This window comes from Macrobrachium rosenbergii, chromosome 57 (genome assembly GCF_040412425.1).
Source record: "Macrobrachium rosenbergii isolate ZJJX-2024 chromosome 57, ASM4041242v1, whole genome shotgun sequence".
In the NCBI taxonomy this organism is placed as follows: Eukaryota; Metazoa; Arthropoda; class Malacostraca; order Decapoda; family Palaemonidae; genus Macrobrachium; species Macrobrachium rosenbergii.
In genome coordinates this window covers 15,451,976-15,471,844 of record NC_089797.1, presented here as the reverse complement: position 1 = coordinate 15,471,844, position 19,869 = coordinate 15,451,976, and the positions used below count along the sequence as shown (strand labels likewise).

At 35.2% G+C, this 19,869-nt stretch overlaps 1 protein-coding gene across 5 annotated transcripts in view; it reads left to right on the top strand.

The window, feature by feature from the left end:
• LOC136837027 (Kv channel-interacting protein 1-like) overlaps positions 1-19,869 on the top strand; it is a 923,431-nt gene that overhangs the window by 476,008 nt on the left and 427,554 nt on the right. For all 5 annotated transcript variants that reach the window (XM_067101571.1, XM_067101570.1, XM_067101569.1 and 2 more), the window contains one exon: positions 16,021-16,226. In XM_067101571.1, coding sequence (XP_066957672.1) covers positions 16,021-16,226 — 206 coding nt within the window. The remainder of the gene's footprint in view (positions 1-16,020; positions 16,227-19,869) is intronic.

Genomic DNA, 19,869 nt, shown 5'->3' with positions numbered 1-19,869 from the left:
GACATACTTTTTATCAGTAACGTGTCAGTGACGTTTATGTATTTTTGATGCGATCTTTGCCTCACCCACTGTTTCATTTGAGGCAAATGTCAAGGGAAGGAGAGGGCCGAGTGTGTCTGAGCGAGAAGAAATCAATTTGTGTGGCAGTGTTTGGTAATGCCTCATCTGGATCACTGTGCTCCCTCCTCGTCTTCGTCTCCTACGCTTTCCCCTTCCTCTGACGCGAAGTTTCAGCAGCTCTCTTCCTCCCTTCCCTTCTCCTCGAGCCCTTCCTCATCCGATACCCAAACGCTCGACGATGTTCTCCTCCAACAAGGCCGACGCCGCCTCGAAGAACCAGACTCTTCCTCCCAATCCTCTGGTGTCTGTGCAACCCATCCCTCCTCCCCGGACGCTGAATCTCCCCAATTCGTCTCAAACGGTCCCCTACTTCCAGCACAGCTTCTCCATGCCGACTACCCTCCCATCGACGTCACCTACGCGCCCTCACATCGGTGCCCTGTCTTCCACAAGCACTCACTCTGTATTCTCCATCACCCCTTCTTCCCCAGCGAGGCACGGTACCACCCCACCCAGCCGCTCTGCCTCATCTACCCCAACGGCTCCTCTGGCACCGCCCAATGCCCCGCACTACCCATCGATATTGCCTCCTCTTCACACGAATGTGTCTTCCCATCTTCCCGCCCCTCCCCAGTCGTCGAATCTGATGTCGCATACCATCCTTCCTCCCCTGCAGTCCTCCTCAACGGCCAAACCACCGACTGCAGATTCTCAGACCAAGGAGGAGCACACCATTTGACTCCCGACGATCGTGTTCCGTCGACGAGTGCGAATCCGCAACACGCCGCCCACCCGGTACTTCCCTCTGATCTGAGTTACAGAGTAATGTGATCAACAGTGAAAGATATCTGTCCATGAATCGTTATCATATTTTTCGTTATTTTCGACGTTTGTATGAAAAATCCGGAGAGGAAATAAGACAATGAGTTATTCCCGAATCTGGAATTCTGTGAATATCTATAGTGGCATTTTATATCATCGCTTTTTAATTACCAGATTATTTGACGTTTGAAGTCAGCTCTCATTGTTTACTTCATTACTTTAATTTGTCACCAAGAAAAGACCGTCATTTTCAGCGAAGTGATAGATATCTAACTTATGACATTCTTGAACTTTAGAAAAGAAAAGGCCGCGGAGAAAGAGCTCTTGATTTACTGCTCAAAGCTAGTACACCTAGAAGTGATGAATATTAATTCAAATCTGTCGCAGTGCCACGAAAATGTTAACTGTCAAACAAAGAATTCATTCTGCAGGAACTGATTGTCTACTGAATGTGATGCTGTAATCTGTGACAGTGACCTTTTTTTTTTTTATTGCAATCACATAAAATACGTCATTTCTAATCAGTACCGATCTCTCTCTCTCTCTCTCTCTCTCTCTCTCTCTCTCTCTCTCTCTCTCTCTCTCTCTCTCTCTCTCTCTCTCTCTCATTAATCTTTTCAGATGAAGTATATAACCTACGCATAACTTTTATCACTCAACATTCCGGTCTTATCAAGTGGATAATCGCTCCTCTTCACTGTTGTGCCTTTGTAAATGAATGTAATTTCGATTTCAAGTGGATAAAATATCACTATTTAGTTCCATCTCAGTATGAAATACAAAGCGCTCGAGTAAATTCTAAGACTACGGGTAAAACTGTTTATCAGTTTATATCTCTCAAAAGACATTAATAAAAGATTATCAATCATAATTTCTAGCTTTAACTAAATTAAGATTAACGTCAGAAGGTGAACCATATGTTTGAGTTCTTTTTGTAGTGGCATGTTGGAGCGTTATTCTTCAGCAAAATAGAAAGTACATTATTCATGCAAATGAAATTGAACCGTTTTTTTTTTTTTTTAAATCGTTGATGTATTTGTCTTCAAGTTAAAAAAGAACTTTTGTCGTTCCCAGAATAAGAAGAAAAAATTTAGAACTCATTTCCTTAGTCCGCTAAACTTACAACTGTGACATAAGTAGGCGAGGAAACTGAATGTATCTTATGTAGATGTCAGACGACCTTTTTTTTCAGTCATTAATAAAATTTTTACCCAACCTGGAAATAGCGAGAAATATACAGTATACCAAGTTCTTAAACTTTGGTTTGGCCTCACACGTATGCCACCAATAGACGGGAGATTCGTATCAATTAAAAATTACTGGACAGGTTCCAATTACATTCTCAATAATTAAGAATTGAAGCAAAGACAACAATTCACCGATAATTTGCGCGCATAAAAGTTTAATTTCACCTCCCTTGAAGCCAATACCTTTAATTATTGCTGTACGTTCCACTGACATTTACGACAAATAACCAGTTTTGAGGCAAAGACACTTACAAATCAATAAACTCTCGAAGTAACATTTGACGGCGACGTCCTTCGGACGAAGAATTTGGGGCTTGGGAATATTGATAAGTTATCGGTGAATTAATACTTATTATGATGATTACGTAGTTGAGGTCAGTTGTTAGTATATTAGTGTATTGTCTTCCTGAGTATCTCGAGTAGAATGAGAGAGAGAGATTATTTTGATGAATGCTATTTGAACAGTCTATAAAATGTATAGGGAAAATCTGAAGTGTGATGTAGGTTATATATCGACGAAATATATATATATATATATATATATATATATATATATATATATATATATATATATATATATATATATATATATATATGTATATGTATATATATATATATATATATATATATATATATATATATATATATATATATACATATACACACATATATATGTATATATATATGTGTGTGTGTGTGTGTGTGTGTGTGTGTGTGTGTGTATTACATACCCGTATGAAGACAGTGATGATGGGATTTTCGGGCGGTGATATTTCGGCTAGTTCTTGAGGATAAAAAGCTCTATGTGAGCTGAAGCTATCATTGTAACCGTTGGAAGAAAAATAAGCATATTTGCATGCACAGTATTTTCTTTGTTACCAGTATCTTTGAACGGGAAAATGAAAGTCTGTTAGAAATGATCTTCGAAATAACCTTTAAAAGGCAAAAAAGAGAGGGTTTTCATTTATTTATTTTTATTTATTTTTATTTTTTTTTAGGTATGACGCGTGAACTTAGAGTAAATGCTGTCATTTGTGTAGGTAAACGGTCTGAAGTGTATTAATGAATTTTTATAATATTCTAATGTGTAAATACGCACATAAAAGTATGGTTGTTTATATGTATGAATAATTTTTTTAACGCTGAAAAAAAAAACAAGCGGCCGATTTATGTACATTGATCGTGCGGAGAGGTGCATGAATGTCAATGCACGATGGTTCTGTGCTTCAAAACTGACAAGTTACCTAGGAGACAGACCACAACATCTCTGAGGAAGTGAGACACATGGTATGTCTCGAACTACGTTAATTGTTCAGCTCTTAGGAGAAATTAGGAAAACGCCATTCCTGTTGTTCTTCAAATGATCATTATTTCTTTCCTTCTTCTGACATTAAGAGAAAAGTAAAGAGGCGAATAACTCTCCTCCAGCGAGCTAATTTTCATCATGAACAACAATAATGTAAAATACGGAATTTTCGTGCAACAAGGATTACTTCATCAGCAGCGCACATCATTAGGATACTCGAGTGATATTGTTCTCTCCTAAATCATAACTGAATTTTGAAGTGCCCTTCAGCTGCCAGTATGAATTGTGATTGGTACTTGAACTTCCAGCAGCATAGACTTTTGAGATTGAAAAATAGAAATACGCCGACAATATATTTTCATTGTAAACGGTGATCATGACCTGATAATAAGGCAACCTGCAGTTAAGAAGCTTCATGTAATTAGTGTTTTATTGAAAGAGCAGTGGAGCTGTCAGATCTTCCTTTTTTAGAATAACAGTGAAATGGCTAATTTGACGATCCATGTCAAGTTTTAACGAGCACACAATTGCAAATGTATTAATTTTTTTTAAAAGAGATCACACACACCTAACCCATATTAGGATTGACAAGCGATGTATCGTAAATGCGGTAAAAAATAGGAGACAATGAAGATGATAAATTCTCAAGTAAATAACGGAAAACAGAAAAGCATTGTATTCCACTAAGGCTGTCGCATATCGAGCAGTAATGGTTCTGGAGGAATTTCTTTATTGCAGGCAAGTAAGGAATATGGGAAACGTAAGGCGCACGTTACAGTCATGGCAAAATGATGAGGAATGATTCTTGTTTAAAATAAGATTTAGAATCTTCTTTTGTTGCCACAAGCGTCGAGATAGATTCATGTGTTAATTTACTTAATTGGTGCACGTTCAGGTATATCAAACCTTTAAAACATTTACGTCCATAAACAGTCTGTAACAATATCCTTTTTTTATACCGTCATTGTTGTTTAATGTAAGATGAAAGGTGGTGGATTTTAAAGGTACGTTTATTACCGATCAGTTTTTCTCTGGGACAGGAAGCTAACGCGAGACTGAGCGAACACGTAACAGAAGATTATCAAATATTTCTCACAGTATATTTGGGCATGTTATTTTTTTATTAATCATTAGTTACCATTGAGCCCAGGGTTTGTAGTTTATAGGCAACTGAAATCATGAGAACGTGATGGTCTTTAAAAGCTGCTTGTTTAGTCGAGTCATCTGGATAACTAAAGTAATCTTTGTCGTTAGTATTTTGTTTTAAATTCATTGGTCTCATACTGGAGGAACAAATCCTTATGACATGTCAAAATCAGCTGCTTATTATAAATCAACCTTCTTTTGATATTTTAGTGAAGTTTAATTAGCATTGTTTAACAGTACAATCCGATCACCTAAAATGTCACAAGTTCGATGCCAAAGCTGTCAAACGGAATTGAGACAGAAATAAATAATAATTGAGTCCCTGAGGCATAAACTCTTTCCGTTAAAAATTCCCTTTTCAGATATTTACAAGATCGAGTTACAATCAAATAAGCGGAAAATTAGCCCCACGGACGAACATCAAATTGGAATGGGCATTGGATAGATTCATCAGCAAAAGCGTGAAAACGGGAGGTATTACAGTGTAAGTGGTCAAAGATTAAGAAAGGTAATTAAAACAGCAGAACACACGCCTTAAGAACATCGCTGTAAATACAAACCAAAATGTCTTGTCTTTGCTTACAGCTACGGAGTGCTTTGATAGAATTGTTCTCCTGGAATTAATTCCCATTTTCTAAAAACTCTAGAAGTCTTAGAGATATTAAAAGACACTGTGAAAGATTCTTCGAAGTGATCAGAAATGCAAAAGTCAGTGGATCTTAATTCGGATATCCAAGCTAGTAATTAAAAAATTGTTGGTTTCAAGTTGTTTTAGGAAGCGAGTTTAGCCAAGTTATAAATACTTCCGTAGATCGTAGAAGTCTAAACAGTAGGATGGATATTATATATATATATATATATATATATATATATATATATATATATATATATAATATATATATGTATGTATGTATAGTGTGTATACGTGTGTGTGTGTAAGTATGTATGAGCCTTTCACGGGCTGACACCTCTTTGGGGATGCATACTGACTGACGCTGAGGTCAAGAAAGGGTAAAGGGTTCTGAACTTCATCTACATAGTCGTATTGTGAACCACATTTTGCCCTTCTGGAATTACAACCTTATATATATATATATATATATATATATATATATATATATATATATATATATATATATATATATATATATATATATATATAAATGTGTGTGCGTTTGTGTATGTTTGTGGGTGGGTGCGCTGTTGTGAGGATGTGTATATTTCCTTTTTGTTCTATTAAATGCCTCACAGATATGAATATACATAGATCTGATTAATTCCGTTATGAATCTGGATCAAACATTTTCGTACTATGGTACAACAGTGTTCAAATGAACGAGAAAGGAAATATGCTGCAAATATTCAAAACTTGGGTAATAATCCAGCAGCATTACTTATGCTGCCTATGCCACGTAGTTTAACGGCGACGGTAATGTAAATTTCAGAGCGATTCCAACACCATCGACCTTCTCGTAGAACCTTTAGGCGGCTGACATTTAACTCGCTTATACATCCTGCATCTTCTTCTAGGAAATGCATTTCGGTCGTCCTTTACTTCTGTTCTCTTGTATCCTGCTCCACATTCGTCCTCTCGCACCTGCCATGTGCGGAGACTGGATTGAAATTTGCAGTTGAATCACAATAGTTTCTCTGATGAATATGAAAAATTGTTCATTTGCTCTTAGACGATGTTGAATCATTTCTTTGATGATTCTTTTCACTCAAGTAATTTTCAAGTAGTTTTAAGTTCTGTACGCTTCAGGAAATATTTCTGGCGACAAAAATATTTGAATCATTGATCTTATCAGAGCAGCACTGAATTGATGGGGTACTCTTCATGATTTCTGGGTGAGTTTTATCAATTTTTTTTTATATTGTCCGTGATTATTCAACATTACACTTATATTTCTAGACTTTTTATATACTTTGGATGACACGTAATTCAGATAATATTAAAAGCAAGTCTTCACTAGAAATCGGTGTTATATTCCTTGCAGTGTAAGCAAAGTGTACAATTATTTAGTTGCCATTAAAGTCATTGATTCTTCCGCTTGGCCGCAAAATCCACGTTGTTGAATCACAGATGAGTCTTTACTAATTGTATCTGCTCTTAAAATTGGAAAATATCCATAATAGCATGAGTTTTGAAGATGAGAAACAAATCCACAGATATGTATGGGTTCAAATATTTGTAAAAGCAGGAAGCTTCCCAAAAGCTTTCTATTTAGATATATTTTTACATACATTTGTACTCATACATAAAAACTGTGGATTTGTTTCTGCATATCTGCTCTATTCGCAGCTTATAAACATTTACTAGAAATATTATTTGACTTTAACTTACTCTCTTATAAAGTTACCAAGATACATCCTTTGAATGGAGTACATGGAGGATCTTGCGTTAAAGTGGGTCTAAAACAATTCTTCCTCTGTGTTTATAGTATACATTTATTCTTAATTTAAAATCCAGTAAATTTGAAAAACTACCTAAGCATCCATAAATACATTAGGTGTAGTATTAGTGCAACATTTTCAGGAGAAAATCTGTTCAGACGTGGATAAGCCTGCCGACAACAACATTTTTATCTTGTTAAATTTAGATTGCACATTGAAAGCTGTCCCTTATTCCACCATTTCTTTAATCTACCCTTTTGATTGTTTTTATATGTAAGTTTTCTTCAACTTACAAACAGAAATATGGTTCTTACGTCTTTGCTCATTCATTCAGAGATGTCCGATCCACTCGTCGGGTTTGTCTTTCCCGATCATCAGTATTGGCAAAAGTGTCTTTACGACCTGTTTATTTAAAGATCTTTTTTATTGTAACAGCCCAAGTTCGCCATCTCTTGCATATTTTTAATGCCTTATAGCAACACAGCAGTTATTGTAATTTATTCAAGAACCTTGCTTACAAAAAAGAAATACTTTAAGTCAGTAACTGCAACCAATTTTTTACATAGACAAAACGACCCCTTTAGCGCGTCTTACTGTCATGACGAAATAAATAAAAGGTCAGGGATTTAATTTTATTTTCATAATCGTCATTAAAAAAAAAGACAGTGTTTTTGAAAAAAATATCTTCAGAAAACACAACAGCAATTTACAAATAACTCCTGTAACTACTTAATCAAGGCTAAGCCTCCAAGGAGAAAATATATGAACCCTTGGCCTTGTATATATACTTGGACAGAAACCTTGTCTTCTGTATCGATCCTTGTTAAATATAGTCATTCACCTTCTTTTGCTGGTGTCCTCTCTCTCGTGAATGCTAACATATCTTCGCTCTGACAATATCACCACCCGGTCGCTAACACTTCCTAATATTTTCGGGATTTTCACACTTTCATTCAGCGTTTCTTCTTGAATCCCAATAACTTGACAAGACATCCTCAAAGCACTCTGCCCTGTCTTTTCAGTCTAGCTAATTTAACCGCACGTTTTGGATTGCACCAGTCATGCTTCGTCGCTTCAGTGAAGAAGAGTCGACTCAAATGAAATTTCAATATACTTTCATTAAGTGTCCCTTACCTAACATCCACCACCTTTCCCATTTCCTATAACTTGTCTTTCTCTGTAGGCTTATATCACTATGAGATATATCTCTTGGGTGTATGGTCTGTTGGCTCTGTCCATAGGGGGTTTCAGCTGAAGATTTACAGAAGAAAAGAAATAACCTATAACTACGAAACACACCCCAATAGTCCCCAGCACTTCTGTTTTATCAGAACGTATTTTTTCTACATATTGAAATATCAACCAAGTTCGGAGACATGATATTCCCCTTTTTTTTTCAAACATACTTTTATCAAATTATTGTTATTGCAATAAAATAATGATTTGAGCCAATGTGAAAATCAGTCCAAACTAACATCTTATGAAACCTTGGAAGCTGAAAATATTTTATGTAGTATGAACAGCAGGAGGTAACCAAATGCTAAAATACGCTTTGAGAGAGAGAGAGAGAGAGAGAGAGAGAGAGAGAGAGAGAGAGAGAGAGAGAGAGAGAGAGAGAGAGAGCATTAAACTAATACTGTTGCAAAGTAAATATAACAGCTTAGCCCTACGAGAGTCATTAAGAAAATCAATATTATTTATTGTTTTGCGTAAACACTTGTCATTATATAATTTCATAAGCACATAAGCAAAGGGCAAACAACAATGGGTGGAGTTACCCGGAAGCGCATAAAAGATGCCCGAGCTATCATATTAACATCTCTCTCTCTCTCTCTCTCTCTCTCTCTCTCTCTCTCTCTCTCTCTCTCTCAGTACATTTCTGTGACTGATCACCCCCTGTCTAGAGTGCTCGGCATTCTACACCTTCTCTCCTCATGTGGCACGCTGTTGGATTGTTGCTCTCCGCCCTTGTGCAAGTGTAGTTTTGATTGAGTGTTAAAAAAATAAAAAGTGAGTTACGAGAGGTGAAATTCTAACATGTGGAATCCATCGTTTAAATGATCCATTTTTACGGAATTACGATACCTCAGAGAATGTGGATACAGCGAGATACTTGTTGACATAAGATCTGTCGTTTAAGTGATTCATTTTTGTGCATTGAAGATACTTTATAGAAAGAGAAAACGATAATGTGTGTGCGTATATATATATATATATCTATATATATTATGTATGTATATATATATATATATATATATAGATATATGTATGTATATATATATATACATATACATATACATATACGTACATATACATATATATATATATATATATATATATATATATATATATATATATATATATATATATATTGTGTGTAAAATTTTACAGTGGATACAGTGAGATACTTGTTTACATTAAATTGCTACGTCAACACTAAATCGATTGTTGATATTTTGTTAAAATCAGAGTTTATGTTTACACAAGACTAAACTAAAAGGGATATCTTAGTTACGGAAGCTACATGTGTGTCTTACAAGTATATTTCATCAAAAATTCGTATTCTAAGAGCGAGGTATCACTGGCAACGGCTCCTCATATCTATACCACGCCAGGGTTGCTTTGCGTGTACAAATGCGGACCATTTAAAACCATTCCTTGTGTTTTCTCGCTTTCCAGACAATTTTTTTTTTATCCCTTGCGTGCCATTGGGAATTAGTATTTGAGTATGTAATGAATGAGCTACCGTGCAATGTCTGATAGATGTTGTTAGTTGAATTTGGTAAATATATTTGTGGTCACGTATCAGAAAATGATTAAACATAGGAAAGCCATATTCATACTGTCCATCTATAAACAATTTGTGTAGAAATGATTTAATCAAAAATATTTGGAAATGGTGAACCCCTACCCTCTCACTCTCTCTCTCTCTCTCTCTCTCTCTCTCTCTCTCTCTCTCTCTCTCTCTATATATATATATATATATATATATATATATATATATATATATATAATATATATATATATATATATATATATATATATATATATATATATATATATATATATATATATATACATATATACATATGTTTGTATATATATACATATATATATATATATATACTGGTATATATATACATATATATATGTATGTATCCACACATTATACACACGCGCATATATATATATATATATATATATATATATATATATATATATATATATATATATATATGTATGTATGTATGTATGTATGTATGTATGTATGTGTATTCTTCTTCTTCCTCTTCCTACTAATACATAACCAAAACCCTTCAGAATACTCTTATCCGTTCATTCACCCATGCTAATCATTTTACCACCTCTACGTATTTCCATATTTTTCACATTTCCTCTTCTTCTGATAACGTACATTCTGTACACTGAACATGCAAACTTCAATTCCATAAAGGAATGTTGGCTCACCAATCTCTTCTTTCCTTCTCAACATGGTTTCGACAGATATAGCAAGCTTATTAATTTTTCGTACAGCCTGCCAGATTTCTTGCTTCACCCAATCTGTGGCCCACCTCTTTCTTCATTCTACCATCATCCATTTTAATTAAAATTCATTTCTCTTCCTTGAATCTATCCTCCCATATAAACTTAATATTGATCAGATTTACTCTCAACTTTGCCTTCTTGCAAACACTTTCATGCTCATTTATAATTTTCTGAGGTTTGTCGTAGCTACTCCCAATCAGTGTTGTATCATCTGCAGGAAACAGCAGTTCTGCTTTCCATTCACGACTTGGTTTCTTATCCCATAAATGAACACCTATATACAGTGTACGGTATTCAAGTCCAACTTTTACACCAAACCAGTCACTTTCCTGTTAACCTATTCTAACGTGTAGATACTATGAACATCTTTTTCTGTGTAGCTTACGTTTAAACATCTTGCAGCTTTTCCAGTTTACTTACAACATTTGATTCACACTCCCTCTTCTAAGTCTAAACCAATACTCCTGGTTTTCCAGTCAAAATCCTGTTATACACCTTACCCGGTATACTTTTAATGTTAGGTTTCTATACCTTTTAGTTTCCTTTGTGACCTTTACCTATGTACAGTGGAATAATTATTCCTGTCACGCACTCCTTCAGAATATTTCTATGAACTGGACGTACGTGAAAATAACCCTCAATCATCTCGGTGGATATACATATGCACACATAAATACATACAAAAAAACACACACACATATACACATATGTGTGTGTGTGTGAGTTTGTCTGTTGGTTTCAGTTTAACGGTGATTCAATTCCAGAAAAAGAAAGAAAAAGCGCAAATTAAAACTTCATTTCAAAAGGCGAAAAACGTAAGGTTGGACACTGATAGGAATGTGGAGTATGCGCAGGCTGAGAATAAAAGTGTGGAAAGTGAATCGTTGGTTGTAAAAACAATGAAGGATTTAATTGGTAACGTCATCAAGAAAATGGCGCTCCGGTAAGTAACTGTCGAAAAATGTTTACCTCTTTTATGTTCTGTCAGCATGTTTGTTAGTTTGTGCATATATTAGAAAAGTGGTAGTGGTAATACGATGTCTGTTTTTTTCACATGCAATTTTTGGGATAATTTGATATCACAAACATTACTTATTTCAGGTCAGTCATGTTCTTGTACTAATCTCACCTGAAGTAACACAGTAGGTGCACCAACTTACTTTTAATTTTGGGCCTGCGTATTATTAAATATTTCATCAGTCGAGAAGACGACTGTAAATGATACCTTCTCTTCATACCAGAAACTATAAATCTTCCAGTATATTTAAAAAAAAATGTGTTGCCTTCATTTTCATAAGTTCAATGCTTGGCAAGATTATTAGAATATTTAAGATTGCTAATGGGAGGATGGCCCTTAAAAGCATAATATTTTTGCCACTCAAATAATACGCATTTGCATCAGAAACTGCTTTTTGTAAACCATTAGTTATTGACTTAAAGATTTACACGACTTCTGAGTTCATTCTTGTCTGGGATTTCAGTGTAAAGGCAATTATTTTTCAGACATTATCAGTCACTTATTATTAAGGACTGGCGCTTTTTTTTTAGTATACCTTTTTTCGTACCATAGGGATAGTTAGTCCCTTGACGTACCAGACAAAATATGGCTCAGACTGCCTTTGCTTCTGTAAACGAGTGTTCTTTTAATCGATCTGCCAGTTAATTGTTTTGCATTATTTCGTGAAATTTAAAAGCTTGAAGTTTATAAGCTTGATTCAAGAAAACTGTTATTGTAAAACATTAGACTGAAAACATAAAGAGTTTATTTTTGTCTACAGGACACTGAGTGCTGTGTAAGTCTTTCATCTACATACATTATCTATCTTTGCTCTTATGAAAGGGTCGTTTGTTTATAAGGATCAGAGATCTTAGGGTATTAATGCGTTTCTGACAGATGCTCGTATGATTGGAAGTTGACGTTTGACGTTTGAAATAAACATTAAGTCATGATTTTGAACTTGTACATTTTCAATAACTGTTCTTAAATAAAGATGCCTTTTGTTATTTGTTTTGTTATTTACTTTTTATAATGGGTGGAGAAATAAGTTTCTCCTGATTACCTCACAATTTGTGTTTCTTAATGAGAATTTAGTCTAAGAAGGTGTGATGTTAAAAAAGTTATTTTTATAATTTGTTAAAGTTTGTAACCTACACATTAATCAGTTCCTCTTAATCCATACTAATAATTACTCTCGCAGCTTGTGTACATCTCTTCATTAAAAAAAGATCATAAGACAGAGAAGAATTATCAATACCAGACAACATTTTTCTTATCCAAGGTCTTTATGAACCCTTTTCTGCTTCATGCCAACCATCTGTAACAAACAGATTTAAAGGGAGTTATCTTGAAGTGCACACGAAATGTATGTTTTAATGGCCACTGTAGACTTTACAGAAAGTGATTACAAAATAGATAAAAGTTCAAAGCGGTCCCAAGAAATTACACAAAAAAATTACGTAAACATTATGGTTTGAATTTTGACTTGTTATGGATTTAATATTTCCCGTATGTTTAGTGATATTTTAGAAAATAATAGTGAGTTTTCTCTGTATAACAGTTCGGGTGAAGCAAATGGCTGATAATTTTTCCTTATTAGTTGAGGCTGCATAGTTTTATTGTAATTCTGGCATTTTATTTTACAAGACTATTCGTAAACTAAATTTCTCCAGTGGAAGGTTTGTATGCACACATATACACACAAAGTCATACAAACACAACGATAATGCCTAGGGCTTGTTTCATGAAAAACATTGGTAATCTTAAAACTAGTCTTATTGATGAGGTCTTTAGAAGCTAGAAATACTCATTTTCAAATACAGCCCAGAAGCTAATTATAAACGTAGGTATTTATAATTCGGCAAAAAGTAAAGGGACACCTGGCACGAAGTTCTTCAAGGAATTGTCATTAAATGCTATTCTGAATAGATCCCCTCTATGCTGCCAAGGAAACAAGAACCAGATGGACCTTATGAGGAGTTAGCATAAGGTTAAGAAAGACAAAGTAGTTTGATCACGAGCATTGAAATCACTGAGGGAAGAATGTAGCTGAAACGTGAGGAAAGATAGTTACAAAATTTGTAAATTTTTTCCGAGTGGAGTCAGTGTCAGGCTATAGATGGCTTCCAGTTATGGGGCTTCAGTATCGCTGAAGGACACATAAACTAATAGTTATTAGAAGCAGACACTAGAAAGATAAACCTAAGTATGTGAAGAGAACTGGAATGATTGGTCTGTGATATTTTAACTAAATGAATAAGGATTAATGATAGGATGATCACTGGGAGGAGGAAAGTTAAAAAAAGATATTGTTAGTCCTTATATTTGTCTTTGGCTTACAGAAAACCCTTCAGCTTGTCTCCAGTTCCAGTGGCAAAAAAATTCATAGAAAACCTGCGACTGACTTGTGCGTCAACAAATTGGGCATTTTCAAAGTAGTATAGAAATATTTTTATTTTAGTAACAGTACTAGTTGAGTGAAAGTCAAAGATGTTACAGTGCTGTCAAGAAAATAAGGAACCTTAGGTTATTTTGTTGGTCTTAAAGTGAAGAGGTGATATTTCATGCTGAAACAGGAGTCGTGTAGCATGCATTTTTTAACGCTTTCACTCCATTCATTATACTTAAAAAGTGAAGAATGTATTCTTAAGAAATTTTCTACAGCACCTTGTATACTAGTTGGTACTGGAGTTTGGTTCTAGAATGTAATTGAAAAAAATAATAAAAGTTTAGAGTAAGCTTGAAGCTAAGATTTCAATGTATCGTTTGTGTTTGTAAATGATTGAAATGTTGTAATGGAGATGGTGACCGAGCTGACCGTAAAGATTATATGGGTTTAACATTAATAAGTATTCCTGACTAAATACAGTATAATGTAGGGCTTTGTGTGGGGACATGAGAATGATAACAAATGGATTGCTGGGCGACCAAGTGTTCATTATAAACCACTGATGCGAGACGTTAATAAGAAAAAAGATAAATGATTCTGACAGAGGTGATAGATATGCTTAATGGGCAAAGGATAATTGGCTTACCTGGAAGTAGAGGAATATGTCACAGAGGCATTTGGGGGAGGCGATGAGGAGGGACTTTGCAAAAGGTGAGTTCTTGCGAGCAATAAACAGATTTGGTTATAGAAGCGAACCGTGTCTTAGATATTTTTCGCAGGAGAGTGACTGGTTTGGTGTAAAAATTAGACTGACACAAGGTTGTGCCATGTGTCTGTGGCTATTCGATGTCTTTATGGAAGGTCATGTGGGAAGTCAGAGAAAAGTCAGCAGGAGTAGGCGCCAAATTCTTAGATAAGAATATGGGTCGTGAAAACTGCGAGGAATGTTTGATGCGTTCAGGTGATACAGCGCTGATTGGAGATATTAAGGAGAAGATTTATAAACAATTGGGAGATCCTGAGAATGTTTGCTATAGCAAAATCCTGAAAATAAATGGAAACCTGGAAGATAAAGTAATAAGTATTAGGGTGGGTGGTGTAAAATGGGACCAGAATCTTAAAAGTATTCGGGATTAAACGTATCCGAAGATAATACTCGTACGGTGGGGGAACAGGTGATTTGCAGGAATACAAAAAAAAGTTTGCGAGGCAGTTCTCCTTCGTGACAGTGAATGAAAGGTTGAAGAGATGAATTTTTTTTGCGTAAGTGAAGTAAGAAAAATTTAAATGATGAAAGTATGAAAGTACCAAAAGAGGTAAAAATGTTGATATAGGTGAAAAAAGGACTAGTTAGAAAGAGGAAGACAGAGTAGTGAATACAGTGGGATATTTAAGGAGTGGAGTAGATTTAAATGTTCAAAGGCTACCCATGAACAGCAGAGGCAAGTGATTGGTCATTGCACTTGTGATCACTTTTCTCGAACCCAAATATGCATATTTACAATATGTGTTCTACATTCTTCTTTACCAATTGAAGACCTGATAACTCAGGTCCTCAATTGGTAAAGAAGAATGTAGAACATTCTGATAACTCACAGTAATGGGTACCTATTATGGGTACTTGTGATAGCTGCTATACTCATGCAACCTCCCAAACTATCATTTTTACCTTACAGGACAGTAAGGTTATTTGGTTGTTCAGTATAGTGAAAAACCTTTCAGTACAGTGAAAGACTGTCGTAGGAGATACCACGGATGTGTAGGAGCTAGCGAATGAGTGAAAGGAGTGAAAGCGAGTGCTGAATAGCAGTGTGTGAATGGGATCACAATGATACCGAAGAGCCTTCTTTGTAGGCTTATGAAACAACTGATATTAAACTTCTCTGTACATGAGGGTCGTCCTTGAAAGGATAAATATGTCAGTGTCAGTTGTGTTATGCTTCTATTGAACGACCCCAGCTAGAAGATTTCATAAAGATGTAATACTTCAGTGTTCCATTGCATGCTATGATAAACGCATACAGTATTTAACCAATTACAAGAATTTCCTTTCCAGCCTCCACAAATAAAATTTGACCCAAGAGTAATATTCTGTTTTCTTCCCCCCGAACAGCGGCATTCCCCTTCTGGTTCGCCAGAGGGGCAGTAATAGCAGCGGAGGTCCGGGGATAGCCACTGCTCGAGGTCGCAGAGCGAGCACGACCGGAGGGCCAAGGCGGCCTCTCTCCCGAAGGCAGTCTCGAAGAGAATCCCGGAGGGGATCCAAAGGGAGGAGACGAAGTTCAGTTCACCCGCCGATTCACCTTCCTATTAAAGATGGTTAGTGGTGTTTTCTTTGGAGGTTTACTCCATTTGTTGATCTGTCAATTGTTTTATTATTATTATTATTATTATTATTATTATTATTATTATTATTATTATTATTATTATTATTATTATTATATAGTGGCCCCATCGCCAAAAAAATGTTAATATGCTCTACTCTGCAATGGGCGAAAAATACAAATCGTATAAACATATATATATATATGTGTGTGTGTGTGTATTATATATATATATATATATATATATATATATATATATATATATATATATGTATGTATGTATGTATATATCACACATTACCACAGGTGAAAAATAAGAAACGTGGTGTAGGTCCTGACCGGTTTCGACTTTATTTCCACTACTATTTCTTCGTATGAGGACATCCAGAAACGGTAAGCACCCATCATTTTCCATTTCCATCGTGAATTTAATTGATGGTACTAATTGATTTAACTTAGCAAAAAGTTTTTACATCTTGGTTCCTGGCCATACACAAATTATGTCGTCAACATACCTAAACCATGTTACATTACGTGGGATTATGTTGTTTAATATCTTCTTTTCAAAAAATTCCATATATAAGTTACTTAACACTGGGGATAGAGGGTTTCCCATTGCCATACCAAAATTTTGTGAGTAAAATTTACCATTAAATTCAAATTTACAATCTTTACACATAATTTAATCAGTTCAATTAAAGTACTTTTAGAAAATGGGATATCCAGCTGTGTGTTCTCTAACAATTCAGATAAAACGCCATCAGATCATCTATTGGCACCTTTGTGAATAGTGATACAACATCAAAACTTACAAGCCTGGATTCACTATTAATCTCTACATTATTTAGTTTATTTATCAGGTCCACATTATTCTTGATATTTGCATTTGAGATGGTACCTACTAATGGGTTGAGAATATCTACTAAGTACTTCGCTAGCTTGTATGATGCGGAACCAACTGAACTGATAATTGGCCTGGCAGGAAAGTTTGCTTTGTGAGTTTTTATTGTACCATACATGTATGGTAGCGATGGAGAGGTCACACAAACTTCTTTATAAGGCTTTCGTTACCTTTTAACAGGTTTTTCACTTTCTTATTGAAACCACTATTCACATTGTCTATCGGGTTCTTATTTAATTCTTTATATGTGTTATCATCACCTAAAAGATTTTGCATTTTTTCTATATATTCACTTTTATTTAAAATTACAAAGGGCGCCTGATTTATCTGCTTTTGTCATGTGTATATTTTTATCTTTTTTCAGTTCATTAATAGCAACCATAAATCTTTTGGGGACGTTTGTGGTGTCTGATTTTTCATACTTCCATAAATCACTCCCTTAACCATGTTCACTTCTTCATTCGTTAAATCACTATATTTTTCCAAATTACACAGTCCTTTAGTTATTTCCACACTGTTCCTTCCGCCAGGAGATAAAGCAAAGTTTAAAACCGTAGCCTAAGGCACTAGTTACATTTCTATCCAGCTGTTTGTTTGATAAGTTGACGACACATTCTTGATTGGCGTTGTTGGTCCAAGGGCTTCTTTCAATCAACAGTTTCATTTTATTATCGTGTTTCCGTTTCAGTTTCCGATACACTTGATTCCTCATCTTCACATGACAATATTCACGTAGGAAATCTCTCCAATCTGGTGGTATTGAGGCTTCAAAATGTCGTCTTTTCTCGTGAGATCTTCAAAATTCTTTTGGTTTCCAATGTTTTGATGTTGATATGTTTTTCCAATATGGCACGTTGTATTTCACCGAAGGGTTGGTCTTCTAATTTCAGCAAGGAACTGGTTATGAACGATCTTGGTATCACTTGTTCATCCCGACATTCACGTAAAAACCGCAGGTGTTCCTTGTTGGTATGAGCTTGAGTGAGGGCGTCGGCAAATTCTCTGACGGCATATTCCAAGATGGGGAAAAGAACACAGAAAGATCGGAAGGAGCGCGTGGTATCCATTGATGATTATTATCACTTTTGTACGTGATTCATTTATCACACATTACCACAGGTGAAAAATAAGAAACGGGGTGTAGGTCCTGACCGGTTTCGACTTTATTTCCAAGCCATTGACGAAGGACTGATACAGAGTGTGAGAAGTCACAAATATATATACTACAAGAACAGTACTGACGAACATACACAACCGTTAGAGGCTCCATATCCCCACTTAGGCCGGTGTCGAGGTAGGAGTGGCCTTTAAAACTCATTTGGCTAAAAATCACAATAGACTCTCAGGGACATTGCTGATAAACAGACCATACCCCACCTCAGATCCACACCTGACAGGTGTCATGGAGGCGGAGTTTGGAAACTCATTAACATTACTACCCTCGTACTGTGTTTACAAATATGATAATCCTATTTTCATACATCTCTACTGTCTACCTTAAAGTTTAAACAATTTACAAATTTTTTTGATATTAAAGGATCAAGTTTATACATCCCTTGACTGATATTCATATTATGGTTGTAACTTTCTTTTATGAAGCTAGATTCAATGATGTTCCTTTCCAGTGCATTATTAGAATATACAATCCTTTTTGCCCCTTCCCAGTTGATAGCATGATTGTTCTCACTAACATGTGTCGTCAACTTATCAAACAAACAGCTGGATAGAAATGTAACTAGTGCCTTAGGCTACGGTTTAAACTTTGCTTTATCTCCTGGCGGAAGGAACAGTGTGGAAATAACTAAAGGACTGTGTAATTTGGAAAATATAGTGATTTAACGAATGAAGAAGTGAACATGGTTAAAAAGAGTGATTTATGGAAGTATGAAAAATCAGACACCACAAACGTCCCCAAAAGATTTATGGTTGCTATTAATGAACTGAAAAAAGATAAAATATACACATGACAAAAGCAGATAAATCAGGCGCCTTTGTAATTTTAAATAAAAGTGAATATATAGAAAAAATGCAAAATCTTTTAGGTGATGATAACACATATAAAGAATTAAATAAGAACCCGATAGACAATGTGAATAGTGGTTTCAATAAGAAAGTGAAAAACCTGTTAAAAGGTAACGAAAGCCTTATAAAGAAGTTGTGTGTGACCTCTCCATCGCTACCATACATGTATGGTACAATAAAAACTCACAAAGCAAACTTTCCTGCCAGGCCAATTATCAGTTCAGTTGGTTCCGCATCATACAAGCTAGCGAAGTACTTAGTAGATATTCTCAACCCATTAGTAGGTACCATCTCAAATGCAAATATCAAGAATAATGTGGACCTGATAAATAAACTAAATAGTGTAGAGATTAATAGTGAATCCAGGCTTGTAAGTTTTGATGTTGTATCACTATTCACAAAGGTGCCAATAGATGATCTGATGGCGTTTTTATCTGAATTGTTAGAGAACACACAGCTGGATATCCCATTTTCTAAAAGTACTTTAATTGAACTGATTAAATTATGTAAAAGATTGTAAATTTGAATTTAATGGTAAATTTTACTCACAAAATTTTGGTATGGCAATGGGAAACCCTCTATCCCCAGTGTTAAGTAACTTATATATGGAATTTTTGAAAAGAAGATATTAAACAACATAATCCCACGTAATGTAACATGGTTTAGGTATGTTGACGACATAATTTGTGTATGGCCAGGGAACCAAGATGTAAAA